Source organism: Carassius gibelio, chromosome B15, assembly GCF_023724105.1.
Source record: "Carassius gibelio isolate Cgi1373 ecotype wild population from Czech Republic chromosome B15, carGib1.2-hapl.c, whole genome shotgun sequence".
Classification (NCBI taxonomy): domain Eukaryota; kingdom Metazoa; phylum Chordata; class Actinopteri; order Cypriniformes; family Cyprinidae; genus Carassius; species Carassius gibelio.
In genome coordinates this window covers 22,963,653-22,987,778 of record NC_068410.1, presented here as the reverse complement: position 1 = coordinate 22,987,778, position 24,126 = coordinate 22,963,653, and the positions used below count along the sequence as shown (strand labels likewise).

At 38.9% G+C, this 24,126-nt stretch overlaps 2 protein-coding genes across 3 annotated transcripts; both read left to right on the top strand.

Annotated features, from left to right (window-relative positions):
- The first annotated feature begins 136 nt into the window (after nucleotides 1-136).
- LOC127973095 (cullin-3) lies at nucleotides 137-14,341 on the top strand. The gene is made up of 16 exons (XM_052577146.1): nucleotides 137-364; nucleotides 2,052-2,249; nucleotides 3,882-3,995; nucleotides 7,036-7,196; nucleotides 8,004-8,118; nucleotides 8,497-8,725; nucleotides 9,917-10,062; nucleotides 10,148-10,324; nucleotides 10,495-10,665; nucleotides 10,763-10,870; nucleotides 10,949-11,073; nucleotides 11,180-11,276; nucleotides 11,350-11,481; nucleotides 12,251-12,437; nucleotides 13,153-13,298; nucleotides 13,400-14,341. Exons 1-16 carry the CDS (start codon nucleotides 302-304, stop codon nucleotides 13,529-13,531), a joined length of 2,301 nt encoding a protein of 766 aa, XP_052433106.1. The 5' UTR covers nucleotides 137-301; the 3' UTR covers nucleotides 13,532-14,341.
- Nucleotides 14,342-15,858: 1,517 nt separating this feature from the next.
- On the top strand, nucleotides 15,859-22,248 carry LOC127973102 (protein FAM124B-like). Of its 2 annotated transcripts, none has more exons than XM_052577157.1 (4): nucleotides 15,859-16,137; nucleotides 17,167-17,198; nucleotides 17,306-18,072; nucleotides 21,287-22,248. In XM_052577157.1, exons 1-4 carry the CDS (start codon nucleotides 16,133-16,135, stop codon nucleotides 21,764-21,766), a joined length of 1,284 nt encoding a protein of 427 aa, XP_052433117.1. In that variant the 5' UTR covers nucleotides 15,859-16,132; the 3' UTR covers nucleotides 21,767-22,248. The 2 variants fall into 2 exon arrangements, with proteins under 2 accessions (XP_052433117.1, XP_052433118.1); XM_052577158.1 differs by having other exon boundaries at nucleotides 15,859-16,214.
- Nucleotides 22,249-24,126: the final 1,878 nt, after the last annotated feature.

Below are 24,126 nucleotides of genomic sequence, written 5' to 3'. Positions count from 1 at the left end.
AACGTTATCAGCAATACAGTTATTAACCAAATTACACGTTTCTAACTCGTTTTCAAGGCTGAATATATTCAATGGTCTGCAGTACATGGTGAGAGATCTCACGAGAGTTTCCTCAACGGTGAGACGAGAGTCTGCGAGATTTGCGCGTCCGCCATCTCTCGGAGCGAAGAGGCGCCTGTCAACAAGTCCGAGGAGCCAGACTCATAAAGAAGGTCAAGCGGGGATCTTTATACCTGCTCCCCGTCTTTTGTTAGAGAAGACCTTCATGTGAAAGGAAACAACGGCGGGGAATAAGCCAGACATGTCAAATCTCAGCAAAGGGGGGACTAAAAAAGACACCAAGATGAGGATACGAGCCTTTCCCGTGAGTATGAGCGCTCAGAGCCGGCGAGAGCGCCACTCGAGCTGCGGGGATCCGAGCGAGCAGGCCTGTGTGAACAAATCCCTTCACACCGACCTCTGTGTTCACCCAAATCCAACAAATAGTCCAATGACCTTCATTAGGGAGGCGTCACTCTGGTCTTGGGTTACAAGCTCTTGCGTTGTTTTTATGTCAAGCTAATAACTACTGACACAAGTTAGCGAGCCTGCTAACGTTAGTTGGCTAACCTGTTTATCAGCAGCAGATGATCTCAACTAATTACGCAGTGACACAAATACACTGGTTTTATTGCATACGTTTTCTCGGTGAACTCATTCAATCAACAGTAAGTGTGTCACTAATCAAAACATTAGTTCTAGTAATGTTGTTTGTGGGAGGTCGGTTTGTCTGTGACGAGGTTTGGCGTCATACATGTACAGTTTGATGCGGGTGTGACGTCATACGCATTGACGTTACGCTGCTATAGTGTCCTATGTGGATCTGTACAGTATTCTCGATCTAAACAGTCAATATACTGTAAACCCCAGATGCATTGAGATCCGCTTTAAGCTGTTAACTCATGACTGTTAATGGCCGTGACGTCAGATGATGGGGTATTTGTAAATTGAGAAAATGATGAATCATTCCTGCCATCAGACAACCCTTATCCAGAATCACATGATTTTACTTGACAGCTTTATGTAAAGACTACCCAGAACACATGGGAAGAAGAGCTTTATTAAGATAATCAAAACTGAGACAACTCCCTTTTATCATATCATCTCGGCCAAGAAGACTTGTGTGTTTAGCTTGCTTTGCCTCAGTAGACTGTGGATATGGTAAACTACCATGTATGCGTGTCATAAAACAACAAACAGAGTGCTGTATGGTCAAACAAATACAGAATGATGCTGTACATTTTCTTGCTTGGATCATCAGCTGCTGTTAGTTTTATTAACTATGGGCAATTTATAAGCTCAAAATCACACAGTAACCCAATCTGCATTTTGACCTGTTGAACCTTTTTTTATTTTACATTTTTGTGGAATGTTTCTTTTTGACTCTGCTTTCTTTCTTCATAATAAATGCCATTGTTCTGATACTGATAATATCTTATGAAATGCCATCACGTTCACACATTCATACCAACAGTAAGAACTACATTGGCATCCACATGAGCTCTTTAAAGCAGAATAGATTCTAATTGACTGTCATTAGTAGTAAAAATTAAAGGGATTCTGACATTTTTCTGTGTCATTACCCTTGTGTTGTGTGGACTCTTCTAGAAGTGGGATGATCATTATAATGTTACAGTTATGATTATAGATGCCATTCTTGGATTGAACAACCTTAAAGGGATAGTTCACTCAAAAAGTAAAGTTTTATCTTAATTTACTCACCTTCGTGACTTTTATAGAAAGAAAAAAAAAACTCAATGGCTACCAGCAACATTTTGGTTACCAAATACCTTCTGTTGTGTTCAACAGAAGAATTAAATTCTTAATGGTTTAGAACAACATGAAGGTGAGTAAATCATGACAGGTTTAAATTTTTGGTTGAACGATGTCTTTCAAAGGAAGGGTGAAAGATTGCACAACCTTTGGATTTGGTAACCCTCAAACATTAGGTAGCTTCATGTATCACCTTTTCTCTCCTGATGGCTTGTCCTCTTCTCTCTGCTTCGTCTCAGATGACCATGGATGAGAAGTATGTCAACAACATCTGGGACCTCCTGAAAAATGCCATCCAGGAGATTCAGAGGAAGAACAACAGTGGGCTGAGCTTCGAGGAGCTCTACAGGAACGCCTACACCATGGTCCTGCACAAGCACGGGGAGAAGCTCTACACGGGCCTCAGGGAGGTGGTCACCGAACATCTCATTAACAAAGTAAGACCCAGACGTCTCTGTGCTTCTTCTCCACGGCGAGGGTGATTGTGTCTAACCTGGAGCAGATCTTCTGGCCGAGTACCAGATCTGGCACGAGAAACGATGCATGTACTCTTATGTGTTTGGTAGATGCTATTGTATGAAGTTCATGCATGCACAGAGGATCATATCCTGCGAGCCTGACTAGAAGTACTCAGATTTTCTCGTTCAGTTTGTCTGATTAGACCAATGTGAAAAAAGAAAGTTGGTCTTAATTAAAATGTAATTTCACTCTTTGACCGCAAGTTCACAGCTTTTTTTGTTTCTGATGCACCGATGTATTGGCCGATAAAAGTAATTATCAGCACTAAACTCGTTTAAATCAACTGATGATCAGAGATTATTATATCTTGTCAATCAAAAGGCAGTGGAAACGTGTCAGACAGCATGCAGACTACCTGTAGAATTTAGGTAATAATAATGCAATAATAACACATTAATGTAAAAAGGTGCTGTTAATGCAGGTTTTTCCCTTTTATCTAGCATTCTGATAAGAAACAATGTCTCAGCTTTCAAATTCAACCGTTTTATCATGAAAATCAACCCGTAAATGCCGTTTTGAAGCTCTTAAATGTGGAGTGACGGATGGCTTTAGCTGCTTCAGTTCAACTGGCATCAGCTCTTTCACTTTAATAAAAGTTATAGGACTAAATACATGTGAATGAATGTTGAGAGTACAGAACACTACTGAGATACAGCAAGCCTCAAGTAATCACTCAACCAGAGTTTCAACAATTAAAACAGCTTGTGAACAGTAAGTCAATTAACATTACATTTACCTCAAGAAAGTTGTGCAGTGTTCACAGTTAGTCAGTTAGTTAGTTAGTTAGTTAGTTAGCTATAAAAGGGAAACTCTAGAGAAGAGCTTATTTACTGTTAATAGTATGATTGAGCAGATCTGACACAAAGAGTTATGAAGTGTCTTATGTTCAATTGAATTCTTTATTTATTTGAGGGTTATTATATCTGAAGCGAAATATCAGTTATAATATAATAGTTTGAGTTGTGTTATTAGTTTAAGACTTTGTGTGTTCTAGTAGTGGACTGAATTAGTTTACAGCATCAGTTGTGAGAGGTTTTTTTGCCTGAAATAGTTTCAGATGAATTCGTATTGAGTCCAGTTGTGTAGTACTACATGTAGTCAAGTTTTCTGAGACGGCTATCATACTGCATCTCAAGCATTTGAGAGCTTAAGAAAACTTAAACCATACAGCACAACATTACCATTGAACTATCAGTATCAGCTGTTTCTGACACTCACTTCTTAAAATGATTTATAAATTAATCACAATAGGCCGGTTCAATATTTGTCTTCTGCTATTCACTGTCCCTGGACAAAAAAGATTAAAATAGTGAAAGCATGTGTCTGCACAATCTCATTAACAGCTGTTCGTTTGTCTTGGTGTGTAACAGTAAGTGTTGGTTTGATGATGTGAGATCTGCTCTTTTAAGAGGGTTCAAGGTGTGATGTTCACCTCATGTGAGACGAGTGCTTCATTGACTGATTACACAGAGTTGTTTCTACTCGCTGATATGAATCAGCAGGAAGACATGTTTATGCTGTACTCATGTCCAGTTTTTGTCTGTTTAAAGGTGCGAGAAGATGTGTTAAACTCCCTGAATAACAACTTCCTGCAAACACTGAATCAAGCCTGGAATGACCATCAGACAGCTATGGTGATGATCAGAGACATCTTGATGTACATGGTGGGTCCATGACGAGCTTTCATTGCATGTTGATTGATTTTGTCTTGAAGATGCTTCTTCGTGTGTGTTTGCTTATTACAGAGCTAGCACGACATTGCTGTGTCATTCTGAGGCTTGTTTCCCAAAAGCAACTATTGATGCTTGTTCAATCATTTGTTCAGTGGAACAAACCACCATAGCTCACAAACAATGCTTTTGGGAAATGGGAAATGATTTTGGGGGCGTTTAAGGAGTAGTTCACCTAAAAATACTACTTATGTCACAATACTCTCACTCTCATGTTATTTCAAAACTGACTTTCTTCTTTGCAATGTAACAGACATTTTAAGAAATCTCTCATTTTTTCCAAGGCCTGAAATTCATCTAAATTTAGCAGACTCTCACTGCAGTTTTCTCATCTAAATGTTGGCTCACTTCATGGATTTGGTATTTTACAGAACATTGTAAACAGTTTTTAGGGGTGCCTTGCAAACACCTTCATTAACAAGTTGAAGATGACAATATTAATTGCATTCTTTTTTAGTTATTAAATTGATGCAGTTATGCGCTGAATCAGATGTGTATTATTACTTGGAAAATACTTTTGAAAACAAACTCGGATGGTATTATGGGGTTATTTCTGTTGTGCAGTAGTCTACCTGTGTAATTCTGTGCAGTAAAGGTTTCTAAAAAAACATAAAATGATTTTTAACGAAGTGGTTAAGGCAAGGGATTACTTTGTAGTAAAAATTGTAACCATAACCCTTACATAAGTGTTTATAATAAGCATTTCACTATCATTTCTGGTAAAAACAAAGTGATTGAGTAGCAGTTGCTATTCCTACAACATCAGACAGTTCAGCATGACCGCGCCTCCCTGTGCTGATAAAGCCAATTTGAAGGAGGATGTTTTATGTAGATAAAAGTACAAACACTATATAATAATATTTTAGCATCCAGATACGTCTGCAACATGGAAACATTTGGATTCTGACGGATGAGAGACGCAGGCATCAGCTTCAGCTTAAATTAATTTGTTTTTGGATTGATGTTTTTATTGCATAAACTTGTTTTGTTTTCGAGAGAAACTAATAGTTGTTTTTATAATGTTTGTAAACATTTTGCTTTAGACTACAGGCGTTTTAGCCTTCATTATTTGGTAAAGCAAATCGCAATCTTTCATCCTTGTTTTTTATTTTATTTTTTTAATTTATTTTATTACAATGCAGAAAATATTTTTAAATATCTTTAAAAAACTTTGATGTCTTTAAAGTGTTGATAGATTTTTTTTTTTTTTTAGTAGCCTACATTTGGCCAAAATCTAGAAAAGATGACTAACCTCATCGTGCTATTGACTGACATTAGATCTCTATTTTTTCTTTTTGAGGAAATAAAACGCTGTACTTTATTATTATTACATTATTTTTATTGTTGGGAGTGAAAATTAAGGTTAAAATTAATGTTCTATAACTTTAAATTAGATATAAAGGTAATATCACGAGAACAGAGACCAGCGATTAGAATTATGAGAGTTATGAGAGGTAGAGAGAGAGAGAGATGACGCACACTGTGTGATCAGATGTGGCTAATTCCTAATGTTCACCTCTTCATGTTTAATAAATCAAGTGTTATGATCTGCCGAGCTCCCTGTCGGTGTCCTCCTTCCAACAAAGCCAACGAGCGAGCGCACGGTAAGAACTGTAATGCCTGCATATGGAAACGAAGCACTTTACATTATTATTAGGCAAATTATAGACGCATAATATTGTTTTTTTTTTTAAATAGCGTTATTAACCGGTATGTTTTCCACCCGAACTGGTTTCGGAACAGTAATAATTCAGAGGAACGCAGGAACAGAAAAGTTAAAATATCGAATAAGTGCAGTGTCTCATGAGTTTAACTACTGCTGAATTGACATTTGATGTGAATGTGTCTTACAAGTTGTAGACGTAGCTAGAGTCACGAATCATAATACAGCACATTGCTTGAGGTATATGCTGTGTTTTTGTTAGTAAATGTTTCATTATATTAGTTGTGTTGCCTCTTTCATTCACTATTACACTACTGCATATATTGCATCTGACACCGGTGTCACTTAGATTTGTAACGAGAGCCCACACTTTTGAATGTTTCACTCTTGTCGTGATGACTGACTGCACACACACACACACACACACACACACAGCACATGTGCTGGATAACACGCACGTCGAGCAAACTTTGGCCACATATTTCAGTGTAGGGAAATGACAACATCTTATAATTCTTCGTTAACATTGAAGTACACAGAGATAAAACAACACAAGTATCGATAACAGTATCATTTGTCCTGAAGCTTATCGGTACTCTGGTATCGACCCAGTTACTAACCATCCAAAAAATACCGGTTCTCTGTACCCATCCCTAGTGCTGAGTCTAGGAGAACTCACCAGTATCAGACACACACCGGACACATCGCGTTCAACTCCAGCAGCAGTCTAAAACTGTTTATTTATTCACCAAATGGACATGAGTTTACTTCAAGAATGAACAATGAGGCAAAGATAAGTTTGAAGTTCAGTGTTTAAAACAAAACGGAGCAAACAGAAAGAGCGATCTGAATTAAGCATACAGACTTTATTAGAGCCACAGAAAGACAAACGCCGCTCCAGAAACGGACACAACCCAGGAAACTATCGGCATGGATTTTTGCAGATTGTTCAAGCAATCAATTATCGGTGCCGATTAATCGGCAAAACCGATACATCGGTCAACCTTTACTAAAAACATAATTGACCACTGTTTTTTAAACAACTTTAATCTTTCCTACAGTTATACAGCTGTACTGCGATATTTGGGTGATGGAGGTTACTAAGGAGCATCCTTAAATTTGAACAGACTGTTTCCTATAAATGTGCGAACACTGCTGGAACCCAGATATGGCTCCAGAAGCTGTGCTAAAGGAAGAAATCTGGATAGTTGTGTATTAGGTTTCCAACCAAATTGATGTTGCTTGGAAGAGCTTTATCCTCTGCATTCGCTTCATTCTTCTCTGCCTCTCTCCTCTTCTGTCTTTGTTCAGGACCGGGTGTATGTTCAGCAGAACAACGTGGAGAACGTCTATAATCTGGGTCTCATCATCTTCAGAGATCAGGTGGTGCGTTACGGCTGCATTCGGGACCATCTGAAGCAGACCTTACTGGACATGATCGCCCGTGAGAGGAAAGGAGAGGTGGTGGACAGGTGAGCGTCTGTGTTTAGTCTGAGTAGCATCAAACATTAAGATCATGCAGAAAACTGTGTGAGAGTAATCATAATATGGCCTTTTGTTACCACACAAACACTTTATTTTGAATTAGTGCTGTCAAACGATTAATCACATCCAAAATAAAACATTAAATTAAAACATTATTTGCATAATATATGTGTGTGTACTGTGTATATTTATTTTATATATATATATATGTATGTATGTGTGTATGTATGTATATTTTTCAGAATTACTTTTGTTTATAAATTAAAGGCAGGCATTTAAATATTTTCAAAATAGATACTGTATGTGTTTGTATTTATATATACATAATTATACACAGTACACACACATTATGTAAACAAAAACTTTTATTTTGTATGTTATTAATTAAGATTAATCACTATTAAGGCACTATTTTTAATCTATTAAACTATACTTTTGCTAATGTGCACACAATAATGCCAGGTTTAAAGAGATGAGGGAGATCAAATATGTACTCTTACTCTTAAACACTGTCATAATTCATCATCAGTTGATCATAAGCGGTCTGTTGATGTAAATGCACCGTATTCATTGATCATCAAACTGCGCGGAAGCGGCGAGACTGTAGACCTCATGACAGCGTTGCATCTTAATTAGCCTTTTTAACAAAAATGTGAAATCAGGTCAGGACAGAGTAACGTTAGTTCCCTTGCAGGTCTGCACATATCATATTAGTATGCCCTTATTAACTGCAGTAAGGGAAGTCAATGCAGTTTTCTACGTGTATACTGTAATCAGTGCTCGTCTTCATTCAGGGGGGCCATTCGTAACGCTTGTCAGATGCTGATGATTTTGGGCTTGGAAGGACGGTCCGTCTATGAAGAGGATTTCGAAGCCCCATTCTTAGAAATGTCTGCTGAATTCTTTCAGGTTTGTTGCATTTTATTGCATTATTATTTCTCTATCAGATGGGCTGTAGTTGGTATCACAGTGAGTGTGTATATTAGCATTTTAAAGTGAAAGCTGACCCAAAGAATAAACATGCTGTCTGCTTATCAGGGGCACTATTACGTTGTTCCAAACCTGTGTAAGGTTCATTCTTTCTTTCTCAACTACTGTTGAACTAAACTGAATGTTGAAGTGACCAGACTTTAATGAGAAGATTATTAGTATTTTGGTATTTTTGGTTTAGAATGACATTAATGGGAGTAAATAATGACTGAATATGTCATGATTTCTTCATTAATGTGGTTGTTTTCTGTTTGCTTCTCCCTGTTCATTTGTTTTAACTCTATCAATGTTTTTCAGATGGAGAGTCAGAAGTTTTTAGCTGAGAACAGTGCGAGCGTGTACATAAAGAAAGTGGAGGCACGGATAAACGAGGAGATCGAGCGAGTGATCCACTGTCTGGATAAAACGACGGAGGAGCCGATCGTGAAGGTGGTGGAGAGAGAGCTGATCTCCAAACACATGAAGACCATCGTAGAGATGGAGAACTCGGGCCTGGTGCACATGCTCAAGAATGGAAAGACAGAAGGTGCGCTGTCCTCATCTCAGTCATTTATTATCACTGCTAAAGACTCTTATAGTGTTAGCTGTCCGTTTTATCACCATTTTACACAATTTCTGAGTCTGACTGATTCAAGATAATGAATTTGATTCTTATGAAAAAAATATAACTAGTCAAATTACAAACTTAACTTGCAACATGATTCAGGAAACATTCACTTTATTAATAATCTGGATAAAGAAAGTTCTGTTCCAAGCGCAGCACACATGACGTTCAAGAGTGAAAATGTAAAACAAATTCACTCATTAAATATCTTTGCAGAATATATGCAAGAAATATGAAGACAAATATTATCCAAACTTGCCTAAAAAATGACCAATTGTGACCCTGGAGCACAAAAGCAGTCTGAAGTCTCTGGGGTGTATTTGTAGCAATAGCCAACAATACATTGTGTGAGTCAAAATCATTATTTGTTCTTTTATGCCAAAAATCATTAGGATATTAAGATCATGTTCCATGAAGATATTTTCTAAGTCTCCTACCGTAAATATATCTAAACTTCATTTTTGATTAGTAATATGCATTGCTAAGAACTTCATCTGAACAACTTTAAAGATGATTTTCTCAATATCTAGATTTTTTTGCTCCCTCAGATTCCAGATTTTCTAATAGTTGTATCTCAGACAAATATTGTCCTCCGAACAAACCACACATCAATGGAGAGATGATTTATTCAGCTTTCAGACGATGCATTAATCTCAGTTTCTAAGAATTGACACTTATGTTCAGAAGTAATACAAAATAAGAAAAAAAAAGCTAAATATTTCTCAGAAAAAATGTAAACTTTTGGCGTTTTACAGGTCTACTCAAAAGCTCAAGGCAATTCAAATTCAGAGTGACTAAAAGTTCAACACCAGTAGACTATTATTAACAATAAATGTTTTGTTAAATCAAAGAAAATGCCAGAAGCTTTCACCCCGTGACCATCATGGGAATATGACGTTTTTGCATGGTTTCCTCTATGTAACACAGTTTTGAAAGAAGTGTCTGTGCAGCTTAATGGTCGAAAGAATTGAGATTTAGCACAAGCAAAGAAAAACCAAATTGGAACATTTAATGATCTTGAATGAAACACACAATGAGCGTTAAATAGAAGATTAACATGATCATCAGTGGTTAGAGGTTTTAGAGATAATATCTGTGTGTGTGTGCGTGCAGACCTGGCCTGCATGTACAAGTTGTTCAGCAGAGTGCCGAATGGCCTGAAGACCATGTGTGAGTGTATGAGCTCCTATCTGAGGGAGCAGGGCAAAGCTCTGGTGTCTGAGGAAGGAGAAGGCAAGAACCCCGTCGACTACATCCAGGTACCAGAGATGATCTCTAACACGATCCCAGAACACGCGAGATGTGCGCAAGACCCTCTATATCCTTCCTCTCTTCCTTTCTTAGGGTCTTCTGGATTTGAAGTCACGCTTCGATCGCTTCCTGCAAGAGTCCTTTAACAACGACCGTTTATTCAAGCAGACCATCGCAGGGGACTTCGAGTACTTCTTGAACCTCAACTCTCGCTCGCCCGAGTACCTCTCGCTCTTCATCGACGACAAGCTGAAGAAAGGAGTGAAAGGAGTGAGTTTCTCTAGTCACGTCTTAAATCCTGAATCCGATCGTTTAGTGTAGATGAGTAGTTTAAACACTAAACCTTCATTTCTAAAACCTCTGTCCATGAGTGCACAGCAGTTTTATGTATGTGAAGTCAGTGGTTAATCCACAGTGTTTTTCTGTTGTCTGTACTTTAGCTGACGGAGCAGGAGGTGGAGTCCATCTTGGATAAAGCCATGGTGTTGTTCAGGTTCATGCAGGAGAAGGACGTGTTTGAGCGCTACTACAAGCAGCACCTGGCCAGAAGACTCCTCACCAACAAGAGCGTGTCTGACGACTCGGAGAAGAACATGATCTCCAAGCTGAAGGCAAGATGTGCTGCTGTTCAGAGTCCTGACACCGTGTGTGTGTGTGTGTGTGTGTGTGTGTGTGTGTGTGTCTCACCTGACGTTTCTCTTCCCTCAGACGGAGTGTGGCTGTCAGTTCACGTCTAAACTGGAAGGCATGTTCAGGGACATGAGCATCTCTAACACCACCATGGATGAGTTTCGGCAGCACCTCACGTCGACAGGGGTGAGATGCAGATGGATAAACGCCTCGGTTGCACAGTGAGACCGAGCGGATGGAGATTGAATGGTGTTTTCTTCTCAGGTGTCTTTAGGTGGTGTCGACCTCACAGTGAGGGTGCTAACGACGGGATACTGGCCGACCCAGTCAGCGACTCCCAAATGTAGCATCCCCCCTTCACCGAGACATGCTTTCGAGGTCTTTAGAAGGTGTTGATTGTTGTATTTCATCATAGCTTTGTTTCAGTTTTTAACTCATTTGGCAAGAACTTTCCCTTTAGAAGAAAGGAAGTTTAATTTAACTCTGTGATTGCAGGTTTTATTTGGCGAAGCACAGCGGCAGGCAGCTCACATTACAGCATCACATGGGGTCAGCAGACCTCAACGCCACCTTCTATGGCCCCGTCAAAAAGGTAAGCAGCAGTCACTAATGGAAGCAGTCTCTTAATGGAAGCTGTGATGATTATAGTTTTGTGTGTTCTTCAGGAGGATGGCTCAGATATGGTCGGAGGGGCTCAGGTCACGGGATCTAACGCCAGGAAGCACATCCTGCAGGTTTCCACATTCCAGATGACAATCCTCATGCTTTTCAACAACCGGGAGAAATCCACATTCGAGGTACTGCACTCGGGACACATTTTGCAAAGCTTGGGCAATTTCAAAAGTGTTAGTGCGAACGAGTGGTGAGATTATATTATAATGATGACCTAGTTAACTGGTTCCAGTGCTGAAGCTCTCTGTTAATGTATTCAACAATAGTGCTGCACAAATGTCTTGGACCACCTATATTAGTATATTTTAAGTACTTTTTTTTTTTAGAATTGTGATAAGATGCGATTTATAGCCTTTAAGAATCCAAAAGTAGTGCTTGAAAAGCCTTAGAAAGTCCTAAAATTTTATTTTAAACTATCTTTTTTTTTTTTATTACTCCTAAATTTATAATGAAACTGTGAGGAATAATAACTGTGAGCACTGTTCAGAAACATCCCCAGACTCATTTGATATACAAGGCACAGCTAAACGTGACTTTCATTAGAACAGGTCTGTGTAAACGTTCATTGAAAGATTGTTTCAGTTTATAGTTGTTGATCAGTTGCAGTTTCTCAGTTATACACCATGCCGTACCCTTTCAGAAGGTGCTCAACTGTATTGTTTAGGTGATGACATGCAGTCTTTAGGAGTAAATAGGATATAAAGGTGCACCTACTGTGACGGCTTTTATATAATGTTTTTTCTATAATGTTGAATGGCTATAATAACTCCTATAAGAATGTAGGCACTGGTTACTTGTTGTCCTGGCCTGCACTCATAGAGCTCATTCATCAGCCTGTAGGTGGAATTAAAAGGCATTGCTGTATTTTCCCACACGTCCCTGTTGTTTTGGCAGGAGATCCAGCAGGAGACGGATATCCCCGAGAGAGAGCTGGTGCGGGCGCTGCAGTCTCTGGCCTGTGGGAAGCCCACACAGCGAGTCCTCACCAAAGAGCCCAAGTCTAAAGAGATCGAGAGCGGCCACGTCTTCACTGTCAACGACCAGTTCACCTCCAGACTGCACAGAGTCAAGATTCAGACAGGTAACGGCCAGCCTGAGACTCAGAGATTCAGCAAGGATGAAAACCCATACAAATACAATTTGAAATAACAGTGTTGTTATTTTTAAGTAATTTTAAAATAGTATTTATTATTGTGAAGGCAAAGCTCCATCACTCCAGTGTCACATGATCTTACAAATATCATTCTACAGCTTCAGATAACAGCTTTTACAATTACCACTCGCTCTCTTTGCATTGGATTACAATAGGAGAATATCTAATAAATGTGATTGTGCTCCGTACAATGCATGTGCTGATTCCTGCAGTGTTGAACATGCTCCTGTAGTGTCCTGCTCATGTTCGTGTTGTGCCCTCTAGCGTTCAAGCCTGAATTAGCTTCGGTTTTTTCAATCTTGGTGTTAAAGAACAATTTATTGACTATTTTTGTAACCAATAGATTCATATTCAGCATTGTTCATAACCATCTGTTAGTTATTGTTATTGGCACATTCCATTATTTATATTTACTGTTAAATGACCGAAATTGCAAGATCATTGTTACATCCATGTCGCTCATCCCTTATGAATGTCACATTATGACTGTATTGTGGTGTTCCTCACAAATACAGTATTTCAGGATAATAACTATCGTTATACACACATCGTTTAGAGCTACACCCGTGCTACTTTTCAGCAGCTCTGCTAGTTAATCGTTTGGAAAGTGTTTTTCTGTAACCGGTGTGTCACGTCTCTTCAGTCGCAGCCAAGCAGGGAGAATCTGACCCCGAGAGGAAGGAGACGCGGCAGAAAGTGGACGATGACAGGAAACACGAGATCGAGGCGGCTATCGTCCGAATCATGAAGTCCAGAAAGAAGATGCAGCACAATGTTCTAGTAGCAGAGGTGTGGAGACTTCTTGTGGAAATACTTCAGATATCCAAAAGCTGTTATTTGAACCGTTGTTTCTAGAGCTTCAGTTTGATCCTGTGTGTTTCTGTCTGTAGGTAACACAGCAGCTGAAGGCACGGTTCCTCCCCAGTCCTGTGGTCATTAAAAAGCGTATTGAAGGACTTATCGAGAGAGAATACTTGGCAAGAACACCAGAAGATCGCAAAGTGTACACATACGTAGCATGAACACGGAGCGCTATTAAATCTGGCATGAGTGAGCGTGCGAGTGAGCGAGCGAGTATTGTTTTGGGACTTTGTTACACACCTCACACGGGATGTTATTTTTATTTTATGCATTTTTTGCCTTTGTCGTCATTCGTACTGGGAATAAACTGAGAAGAAACCTTTAAATTGTTCTTTTCGATTCCCATGAGGCTTTCCACTGGATTAGATTCAACACTTGGTCTCTGTGAGAGAGGTTATCTTTGAGTGTCTTCACAATCCTACAACAGAATAAATACAGTAAGCCACACAGTTTCCCAGCATTAGATATCAGTACGACCCATTCATATCATGAAATCCCTTCCGAGTTGTTCTCTTATATCTGTGTAAGTGATCTGGATGTACAGGTATTCGCCATCAGTGCTTTACCTGTAAGCTTGTCAAATGTGTGTCTGAGTAGGAGTGTAGCGTTTGGTTCAAAGCATGCTTTTACTAAAGACTGATGGAGTAACACTTACACAGCATATAAATGGTGGTTTGGCTGTCTTTTGTCCCCTTGCCCCGTTTTTTCTTTCTTTTTCATGTCTAACATGGCCAATCGTAAAAGATGACTTAAAAGTGTTTTATTTTGAAGGGTCCTCTCTGAAAGCAGTTTAAATGGATGGGGCGCAGTTTGTGTTTTTTCAGCATTATTATATTTCAATGTGTATAAATTGTAAAATAATTGTTATTGTACTCGATGCTGAAGTGAACTGTACAGGGCCTTATTTTCATCATTAAATGTAGAAAAATACAGAAAAAACACAATAAAAGGATTGGCCGTTTTGGGTCAGACTTTTGTCTTGTTGTGATTTCCCGGTGGAGGATCTCTCTAGAGGACACTATGAGCAATGTCTAAATACAACAATGGACTTGTTGGTGGGCGACAGTCTATGATGTTCCTACTAGTGCAAGCGTGAGTATAAAGGGTCACCTGTAAAACACATCATCCTCTTCTTTGTCTCCAGCAGCCGTTTGTTTGTGGTGTGTCTAGGCTAGCAGCTATGGATGTCACTAGTGCGTAGGGCGTAGTTAGGACTCCTCTCGCTTTAGTGAGTGCTGAAAAGGGCTTTGTCCTTGGACACTGATCTAGATATGGCAGGTTATTAGGCTCCCTGTGAGCCTCTGTGAAGCTGCTGAAATGTATTTAGGTTTCTTCTCCCATAAACAGAAAGGGTCCTTACACGATCAACGTCTAGAAATGTAGCAAGGATAGCAGTAAAACAATCTATGTGACATCAGCGGTTCAACTGCAATTTTACAAAGCTATGAGAATACTTTTTGTGCACAAAAACAAAAAATGACTGTATTCAACCAGTGATATCTGTTCTCTTGTGTCAAGCACTGGTCAATGGAAGCCTGCTTCTGCCACAAATTAAAAATATATATTTATGATCTGTTTGGGACAAAAATTATGAGAGGGGATGAGCAAATTACTTTTTTTATTCTCTTTATTTTTTATTCAGCAGCACAAAATATCTCAGACTCCTGAATGTGAAAAACTACCATTATTAGCTCATGAAGCACAAGAATAGATTATTCCAAACCTGACCAAAATCCCAAAAATACCTTCTATTAAAGGTTTGTCTGTTCAGTTATTTCTGTCAGGACACTTTTCCACAGACTAAATACTAAGCATAAATAAATAAAAAAAATACTATTTGATAAATAGTAAAAATGTTTTAGCTTTGCTGACAGAATGAAAGCCTATTAACAAAGAATGAATGATTGTATTATTAAATGGCAGTGAGATTAAAAGAGTTTCAGTACAGTTCAAATAATCTGTAGAGTTTCAATGCCACATTTTGTCTGTAAAGTCTTATGTATCTATATTTTTGCACCAAGAGTAAAATAAATGTACGGAAGGAAATGAGTTTGAAATATTACATTTTAGATAAATTGTAATTTTTTTTTTTTGCCTGAAAGACAAAAATGTCCCTAAAGTTGCACAAGGGTGACATTTCTAGATGCCATTGTGTAGTGTAGCATGAAGATCGGTCCTTTAAAAAATGACAGAAAAACACTAGTTAGAAAGGATTGTGCTTTGTTTTGATACAAAATTATTTTATGTATGATTTATTGGTTAATCGAAGGATGCAATACACATTCCTCAGTTTTCATACATTTCAAATCTCCATTGTTCAGGACTGCACACTTGAGAAGATGCTCGTTTAAAGTGTGTGTCCCACACAGGTCCGGTGACAGCCATCTGCTGGGGTCCAGGCCTCTTCTCAAAGAGAGCAGAAAGCCCTTCCCCCAGCTGCTCTCTGAAAGCTCTTCCCATTGATATTTCACTTTTCAGTTATCAGGGTGCCTCTGATCGTCATCATGAATTATACAGGCTGAAGTGACGTCATCGTGAACCCGACTCCTGCGAACACAAACGGGTTTCACAAGGCGAGCCAAAGCAGAGATCTTTACGCGTGTCTGAGGCGGTTTTCGCACGCAGTTAGCAGCAGATATGCTCCGAGAACCGCGTCGCGTCACGAGCAGCAGGACTGAGGATGAGAAAACTAAACAACAGCTCACTTTTGTTTGCGTCTCTAAGCGAGGAGCGACACAGTAACGGACAGAGCCGAGCGCTGTATGACGTAAGCAACAAACGACACACTGTAACATTACAAACAGCTTTTGATCTTCAAATGCGCGCCGATGAATGTGGATGAAGGTACATAATCTAAATCAGGCAACTATTTATTATCCATGTGTATGCATGCGACCTACCAAGTGTTCAACGGCCATGAATTAAACTTTGTTTAAGGACATTCATGAAAATGCAATTGCAGGATGTTTGGTTACTTACAATAGCACTTTTGTTTGTAGAATATGTCTTTCTTCTGCTGATGAATATGTGGATGTTTTTATACCCCAAAAAAAAAATTGTGAAATATTTACTATATTTGCCAACATCATTCAAACCACTGTTTTACCTATTCATCAGCAATAAGTTTATTAAAACATTTTAAGTACAATGAAATTTAGTATGATGATCGCCGCCTTTTATCTATTTTGACAGGTCAGAATAAGTTTTGTTTCATTTATACATACATAGTTTACAGAAAGTTTATTATTAATGATGGCGGAACATTATTTCATTTTGACATTTTTTATCACAGAAGTTATTTGAAACATTAAAGCATTTTACTTACATGTAATATGCCTTATATATATATATATAGCCTAGTCACTTTCGTAAATTTAATTAGATGTGGATATGTCTTTGACACACAATTAACATAGTGCATTCCTTTTTTTTATATATATTATCAAAAGTATAGTGCCATATTTTTAACTTCATTTATAAATTGTTCACAATTAAGCTTAGCATTGAATGTGATTTTATTTCTCCATGAAAAATACAAATAAATATAACTTTTTGAATGGATGGTGTCTTGTGCAAAAAAAGAAAATAGAAAAACACCATACAGCTCAATCTGTATTACTATTCAGAACATTCTAGTCCGAGACGTCCATCACATATATTCTTGAATATATAAAAAAAAGATTCACCTCATTTGAAATCCAATACCTCTCTCGCTTTATTATTTATAAAGAATGGATTTGTTATTTGCTGGTGGATGGATATCATTTGAACAGCATTAAACTCATCTTTTCTTTAGATCTGACTGCAGTAAAATGTCCTGCAGCAGCAGTAAGTCCACTTTCATTTCGTCATTTACCATCACATCAACAGCCAGACTTGTGCTTTGATTGGTCCTCACTGCTCTGTGTGTGTCGGTTCCTCTGTCGTTTGTCCAGCGGACCTCTCATGCGTCCCGGGTCAGGAGCCTGTGCTGACGGTGCACCTGCTGACCGACCCCGGTGCGTCTCTGCTCCTCCAGCACACTCTGGACCGCCTGCTCAAGAGGGTCCGTCCCGGCCTGCGCCTCTTCCATGTGTCCGAGCGGGCCTGTCCTGTACACGCCCAGCGGCCCGCGGCCGGACACCCCTCACACGCCGTCACCATATTCCTACACGAGTGCTACGGAGAGGAGCGTATTCTCCGAGTGCTGGACTTCCTGCAGCGTCCGCCGTGGCAGTATCACCATACGGAGAGCTGCGGTGCTGGAGAGCCCAGGGGTCACCCTAGTGTCCCGTCCAGCGCCCTACTGAGGCCTTATCTCCTGCCCAGCCGGGACTTCTACAGCCTGGGTGTGGGGATGCCGGTGTGGGGCGTCCGGCCGGTGCACTACGGAGGGGAGGTGGTGCGGGTGACTTTACACAGCTCCTATGATAACTTCGAGGACACGGTGCGTTTATATGAGACGGTGCTGCAGAGGAGGGTGGAGGAGCAGAAGACGGGCTTCTGCTGGTTCACGCTGCTCACAGAAGCAGGGTTCAGTCTGCAGCTGGCCATCAAGCAGCTCTCGCCCGGGGTGCGGCCGGAGCCGTGTTCCTCCACCGTGCTGCAGTTCAGGGTGGGGGAGATCGGACAGCTCGTGCCCTTACTGCCCAACACCTGCTCGCCCATCAGCGCCAGCCGATGGCACACCGAAGACCTGGACCGCAACAAGATCCTCTTCCAGGTAGGTCACTGCAAACATGCTCTGGTTTCTGTGTGCACTTTCAGTGTACAGTCATAGTAGGGTTTCTGCAGGTCTTAAAAAGTCTTAATTCACATTTTTCACAAACGTAGGCCTTAAAAGGGTCTCAAATCAGAGCAGAAGGTCTTTGTAGAGTCATTGCATTAAATGTTGCATGCACTGCACAAGTGGAATCTTCCTCGGTGTTTTTGTCATTTTTTCAGACCTCACAGACGTTTGTTCTTGTTTTATTCATAAGCTCACTTCATTTTGATGAATTTCTTAAAAAAAGTGTCTTTTAAAGTGTCAATTTCACCCTTCCACAAATGAAGGGTGTATAAGAGCAGAAAGTCTAAAATCAGGCATCAAATGTTGCAGGCATTACCAAAAAAAAAAAAAAAAATTCTTCTTCATTATTTCACTTATTTTCCAGTTCGAATATCTAAACATCCTTAAATCTAGAAACATTTACTTGAAATGCAAAATAAAGACAATGACGTTTTGTTTTCAGGCAGAAATGAACATAATGGAGTTTATGCTTTAAACAAAAAGAAATATCTGGAGTCCAAGAAATAAACGTATTTTCTCTTTTAAAGGGGCACTAAGTAGGAATTACTCCCATCTAGTGGTGAAATTGTATTTTGCATTCAAACTAATTTTGCTCTCCAGCGCCTCGCTTTTTCAAATGCGCGTTGCATCTACGGTAGGCGATATGTACCAAAAAGCTTTGACAGGATGTCTTCTAATAGCACTTCGTCGAGTTTTCCTTCAGGTGAACAGGTGTGTTATTTCAAACAAACTGCAACATGACAACTAACAAACGAATGTTACAGTATGAATTACTGACTGTGGAAAACATGAAATATTGTAATTAGTAGTTATGTCTAATTTATTCGTTATATTTTCTCAATTATATGCATTGTTAGATATAAAAAAAATATTGTAATATAGATTGTAACACTGACTTACCTGTCGAGAAGAAAACTGGCCACTTCAGCGTCTCTTTTGAAATCTTTATCAAGCATTAGCTCTTTCCACCTAGAAAAAGCTTCCCCGACATTAACTCTTGTTTTCTGTAATCTACGGTCACGTTTCCTTTTACGTTCTATTTTTGACTGTTTTGGCGACGATGTTTTCTTCTCCTGTGGCGCGGCATATGTATGGTCCATAATAAGAATGCAATCCAGACTTTTAAACTTGCCGGTGCAGTTTCAAGCGCCTCTCACTGCTCTGCACCTGCGTTTCTGGCTCTGACCGAAAACGCGCTGTGGAAACGCGTTGGCTTAGTACTTTTTGTCCCTCTCTGCTATTATAGTTTTGCAAGATGGCGGAACTACATGGAAGCCTCCGTCGACCTACCCGTCCCATGTATATAAAGATAATAAATTCTTCATTTACAAGGATTAGTTTAAACATTGGCATAGGTATTTGTACACCATTTAGGGCATATTTATGAATAAAAATATTGATTTTAGATAATAAAATACCTAAAAAGTTACTTATTGTCCCTTTAAAATGTAGTTTTTCTTTCCCTTATGGCAGATACATGTTAACATCATAAACTCAGTTCATTTTGATGCATTTATTTGTCTCCCCTTCCATTTAGTTTTCTTAAATTATCTTTACTTGGTCTTAAAAAGGTTTTAAAAAGTCTCATTTCACTCCTTGCACAAACTAAGCCCTTAAAAAACTCTTAAATTGGAGCAGAACATCTTAAAGCCATAACATTAAAAGTTGCATGAATTGCAAAAAAAGGATAGTTTAGGATTATTTGTTTCGTTTTCCAATATAAATATCTGAACATCATTTTATCAACATACATTTACTTGAGATGCAAAATGAAGAGACGAGTCTGAGAAATAGATTAAAAGTTTGAGTTTATGATTAAATTGTCTTTAATGGGTCTTTAAAAGTCTTGCTTTACCTTCACAAGAGCAGAAGAAACTCTGAATACACTGGAAAAAACATCCTCAGATTATGACTGTGTTATTACACTTTTTAACATATGGTTTTTCTATGAAATATAAATAGGCTGTGTTTCAAATGTTTTAAGCCATTTTCCATGAATTTACTATAAAGTGGTCTCCCACTGTCCATTTTTAAAGCAAATTCTGTTTTCCTTGTGGTTGAACTTTTGCATATTAGATAAGTTAAGTCACCTTTATTTCTACAGTGTTTTACAGCTCTGCATAAAAAAAAAGGAAAAATAACAATTGCAAAAATGCATCAGTTATGATGTTGGAGCTACATCACTGTAATGATGAGATGGAGGCTTTATGATCTAATGATCTCATTACCACAGCTCTGCTGGATGGGCCCTTGATGTCTCTGTGTTGGACCTCCATGTGGGAATGAACATGTTTTTGGAGGAGATGACCGCATCTTTTCCACCACATGACTTTACACTGCTGGAATCTGAGAACGATCCGCAGAATGTTTCCACAGATCCTGCATCTAATAACAGTTCAGCTGCATTCAGCAGACACTCTTTAATATTCATCAGGAGATTGGAGCAGATTGTTATTTGTTAACTACAACATGAGAGCTAGTGTGAATGTGAGGATGGTAAAGTGAATATCATTACTGGCTACAGGCGTTAGCGTGAGCTGGAGGCCGTAATGTGTATTTGTCTCCATTATACAGTATATTTTATGTGAAGAGAAACAAAACAAAAAAAGGACGACCATTTCCACCAGATATTCAAATTATGACCTTTTCTGCATTTGTCACAATTTTGAATTTCTTTCGCTGAATTGCAATTTTAAATTTCATTATATTTATTTACATTTTATTTATTTATGCATGCATTTATGTTTCCAAATAAATCTAAGAAAACCTGAAACTAAAAAAAATAAAAAATAATGAAAAAGTGACTGATCATCACTGCAAACTAAGGGAGACTGGTGGTCTTGATGGGGACTTTTTTTCTTTAACATCTGTGTTTTTGTCCTTTCAATCACACAGTTTTATAGACTTTTCATAAATGCATGTGCTACAAATTCAGGTTGAATAATGCAGTAATAAAATGGTAGCATTCAAACTTATTAATGATGTTCCTTATCAGATACAATATAGTTTTAGTTGAAAATGTTTGATAAAATAATGATTAATCGGGTCCAAATGGACCCAGAATGCTCAAACACCACACAGATTAATGAGGGATAACTGCAGTTTTCTAAATGACTGTTGAACTGATAAAGTGTGGTCTTCTCTACAGGTTAAAGCTCCAGCACAAGCCCAAGGCTTCCTGAGGTCTGCGTTTCCTCTGAGCTGTCCCAGGATGCTGCTGAGGAGCTGTGGAGCTGCCAGACCCCCTTCCACCGCTCCCTGCAGGAGGACGTCCCATCTGAAGGAGCAGGCCGAGGACCGCTGTCCCCGCGGCGTGGGGTCAGGCAGAGAGAGCGCCAGCTCAGACAACACCCGCAGCTCTCCTCCGGGGTCCTCCTGTTACTCGTCCCTGCGCAGCAGCCCCGCAGGCCTGTCTGTCAACTGGTATGAGCCAGCGCTCACCTCCGAAACCTCCCTGTCACGCCTCCGGCTGGAAGAGGAGGAGCCGGAGACGGATGTGGACACAGGCTGTGCTGTGAAGCTGCAGGCCGCTGTAGGAGCGTCTGCTCTGCTGAGACACGGTCTGGATGAGCCTGACGAGAGCGTGAAGAGTGTCCTAGCAGAGACACAAGACGAGTTCTTCATCTGACTCTTCATTCAGAATGAGACACACCAATGAGTGTTTTTGGATAGTCTTTTAGTGACTTTGGTATTGTCTGATGATGCAGCATTTGGAATGAACTTTCTGTTTAAAGTATTTCTCTTGAACACCTACAGAAATAGAAGTTATGCTAGAACTGTATTCTGAGCACACATCTTCTTACAGTGTAGCATGAGCCAAATGATTAATATGTTACACAGTACATTTTAAACAGGCAAAGATAATGAGTGCAGTTGATGAATACTAGTAAACCCGATGTATATGTTATTCCAGACACAACCAGTGGGTCTGGTTCAAATCAAATTGACATGTCTAAAAACAAAACAGGTCAAATATGCAAATCAGATGTTGATTTGATGTAAATTGAACATCAAACATATTTCAGTGTAGGATTAACATCCTATTTGCACCCAAATACCACTGGAACAATTTGACTTTAAAACTGAATTAAAAATGATGTTACTGCATCTTGATCAAATCTCGACTAATACTTGATGTCAAATTGATTTCAAGAAAGCACTGTATTTGTCTCAGAACCGTTTATTGTATTTCCACTAAATTAGTAGTACTAAAATGTTCAACTCAGCATAATTTCCGAGACGGTCTGAGTATTTTGACTTTTGACAATGTAATAAATACATAGTAGTTTGTATGTACAATTATTATTTGTAAAATAATGACATATAGGTTGATAATAATCTAAATTAATAATTATGTAGTAATATGAAGAAAGGATGTTTGAAATAAATCAGTCCTCTGTCAGTTTGGAGGAGTAGCCTTCGTTCATTTTGTGGCGTTCATTTTGATTGATTCATAAAATGTATCATTCACTTTCTTTTATTACCCACAATCCTTTGCACACATTCCAATAAATAGAAATAATGTGAGTGTTAGCACTGAGCCAGAGTTCATTAAAATGTAGTTTTGAAAATGTAAACATTCATGTTTTTATTTGTTTAGAATCTTAAAGCTTTAGAAGCAGGGCTGTTTCAGATCTAAGACTTTTTCTATTAACACAAAAGTCCTTTTTCTCTATACTAAAAAAGGCCACTCTAAAAGTGCAGTTTTATCACCAGCACAATGCCACAGATGTCACTAGTTTTGAGAGAGCATACATACTGACTGCAGGAATATCCACCAGAGCGGTTGCCCGTGAACTGAATGTTCATTTCTCTACCATAAGCTGTCTCCAAAGGCGTTTCAGAGAATTTGGCAGTACATCCAACCACAGACCACATGTAACCACACCAGCCCAGGACCTCCACATCCAGCATCTTCACCTCCAAGATCATCTGAGACCAGCCACACGGACAGCTGCTGCAACAATCAGTTTGCATAAACAAATAATTTCTGCACAAACTGTCAGAAACCGTCTCAGGAAAGTTCATCTGCTGCTCATCCTCCTCATCAGAGGAGGGCATTGTACACTGCAGATGGAAGACAGTAAAACTGCACAATTTACAGTGGCCTTTTATTGTGGCCAGCCTAAGGCACACCTGTGTAATAATCACACTGTCTAATCAGCATCTTGATATGCCACACCGGTGAGGTGGATGGATATCTCTGCAAAGGAGAAGTGCTCAATAACACAGATTTAGACAGATTTGTGAACAGTATTTAAGAGAAAAAGGCCCTTCTATGTACATAGAAAATGTCTTAGATCTTTGAGTCCAGCTCATGAATAACGGGGGCAAAAACAAAAGTGTTTAGTTTATAATTTTGTTCCGTGTATATACATGAGTGATTTTTTCTGTTCTGTTCTATGGAGTGAGTTTTGGTTCTTTATTACATGCGAGAAAATAAAAGATCTGAGAGAAAAAAAAAAGTTTGAGAGAAAAAGTTATCACACTGATAGCAAAAAAACATTTCATGAGAGAAAAAAGAATATTTGAGAGAAAAAGTTTTCATGCCAATAGCAAAAAATAATAATATTTGAGACTAAAAAAAGTTTTGAAATAAAGTATTTTGTCATAGAACATAAAAAAATATACATTTGAAATTTTTAAAATTATTTCTGAGAAAAAAAATCTCTCTCAAAATACTTTGAAAAAAACTCTCAAATATATATGTTTTGCTATCAGTGTGAAAATATTTTCTCTAAAAAAAAAAGTGTTTCTCTCGAAACGCTTTTCTTTGCTCTTGATGCAATTTCTTGCTCTCGTGTCAGGATTTTGCTTTCACTGTGAGAATTGTGTCATGGGCGGGGCCACGTTCCTATTGGCCAGCCGGGTGAGCATCGTCTTGTCTTGGGAGTCGAACTGAATAATTACACCACTGTTCGGTTCACCTGCATAGATGCCGCCTCTGCCTTATGGCTAGTTAAGTTGAGCAGTGAGCACGGACACTCC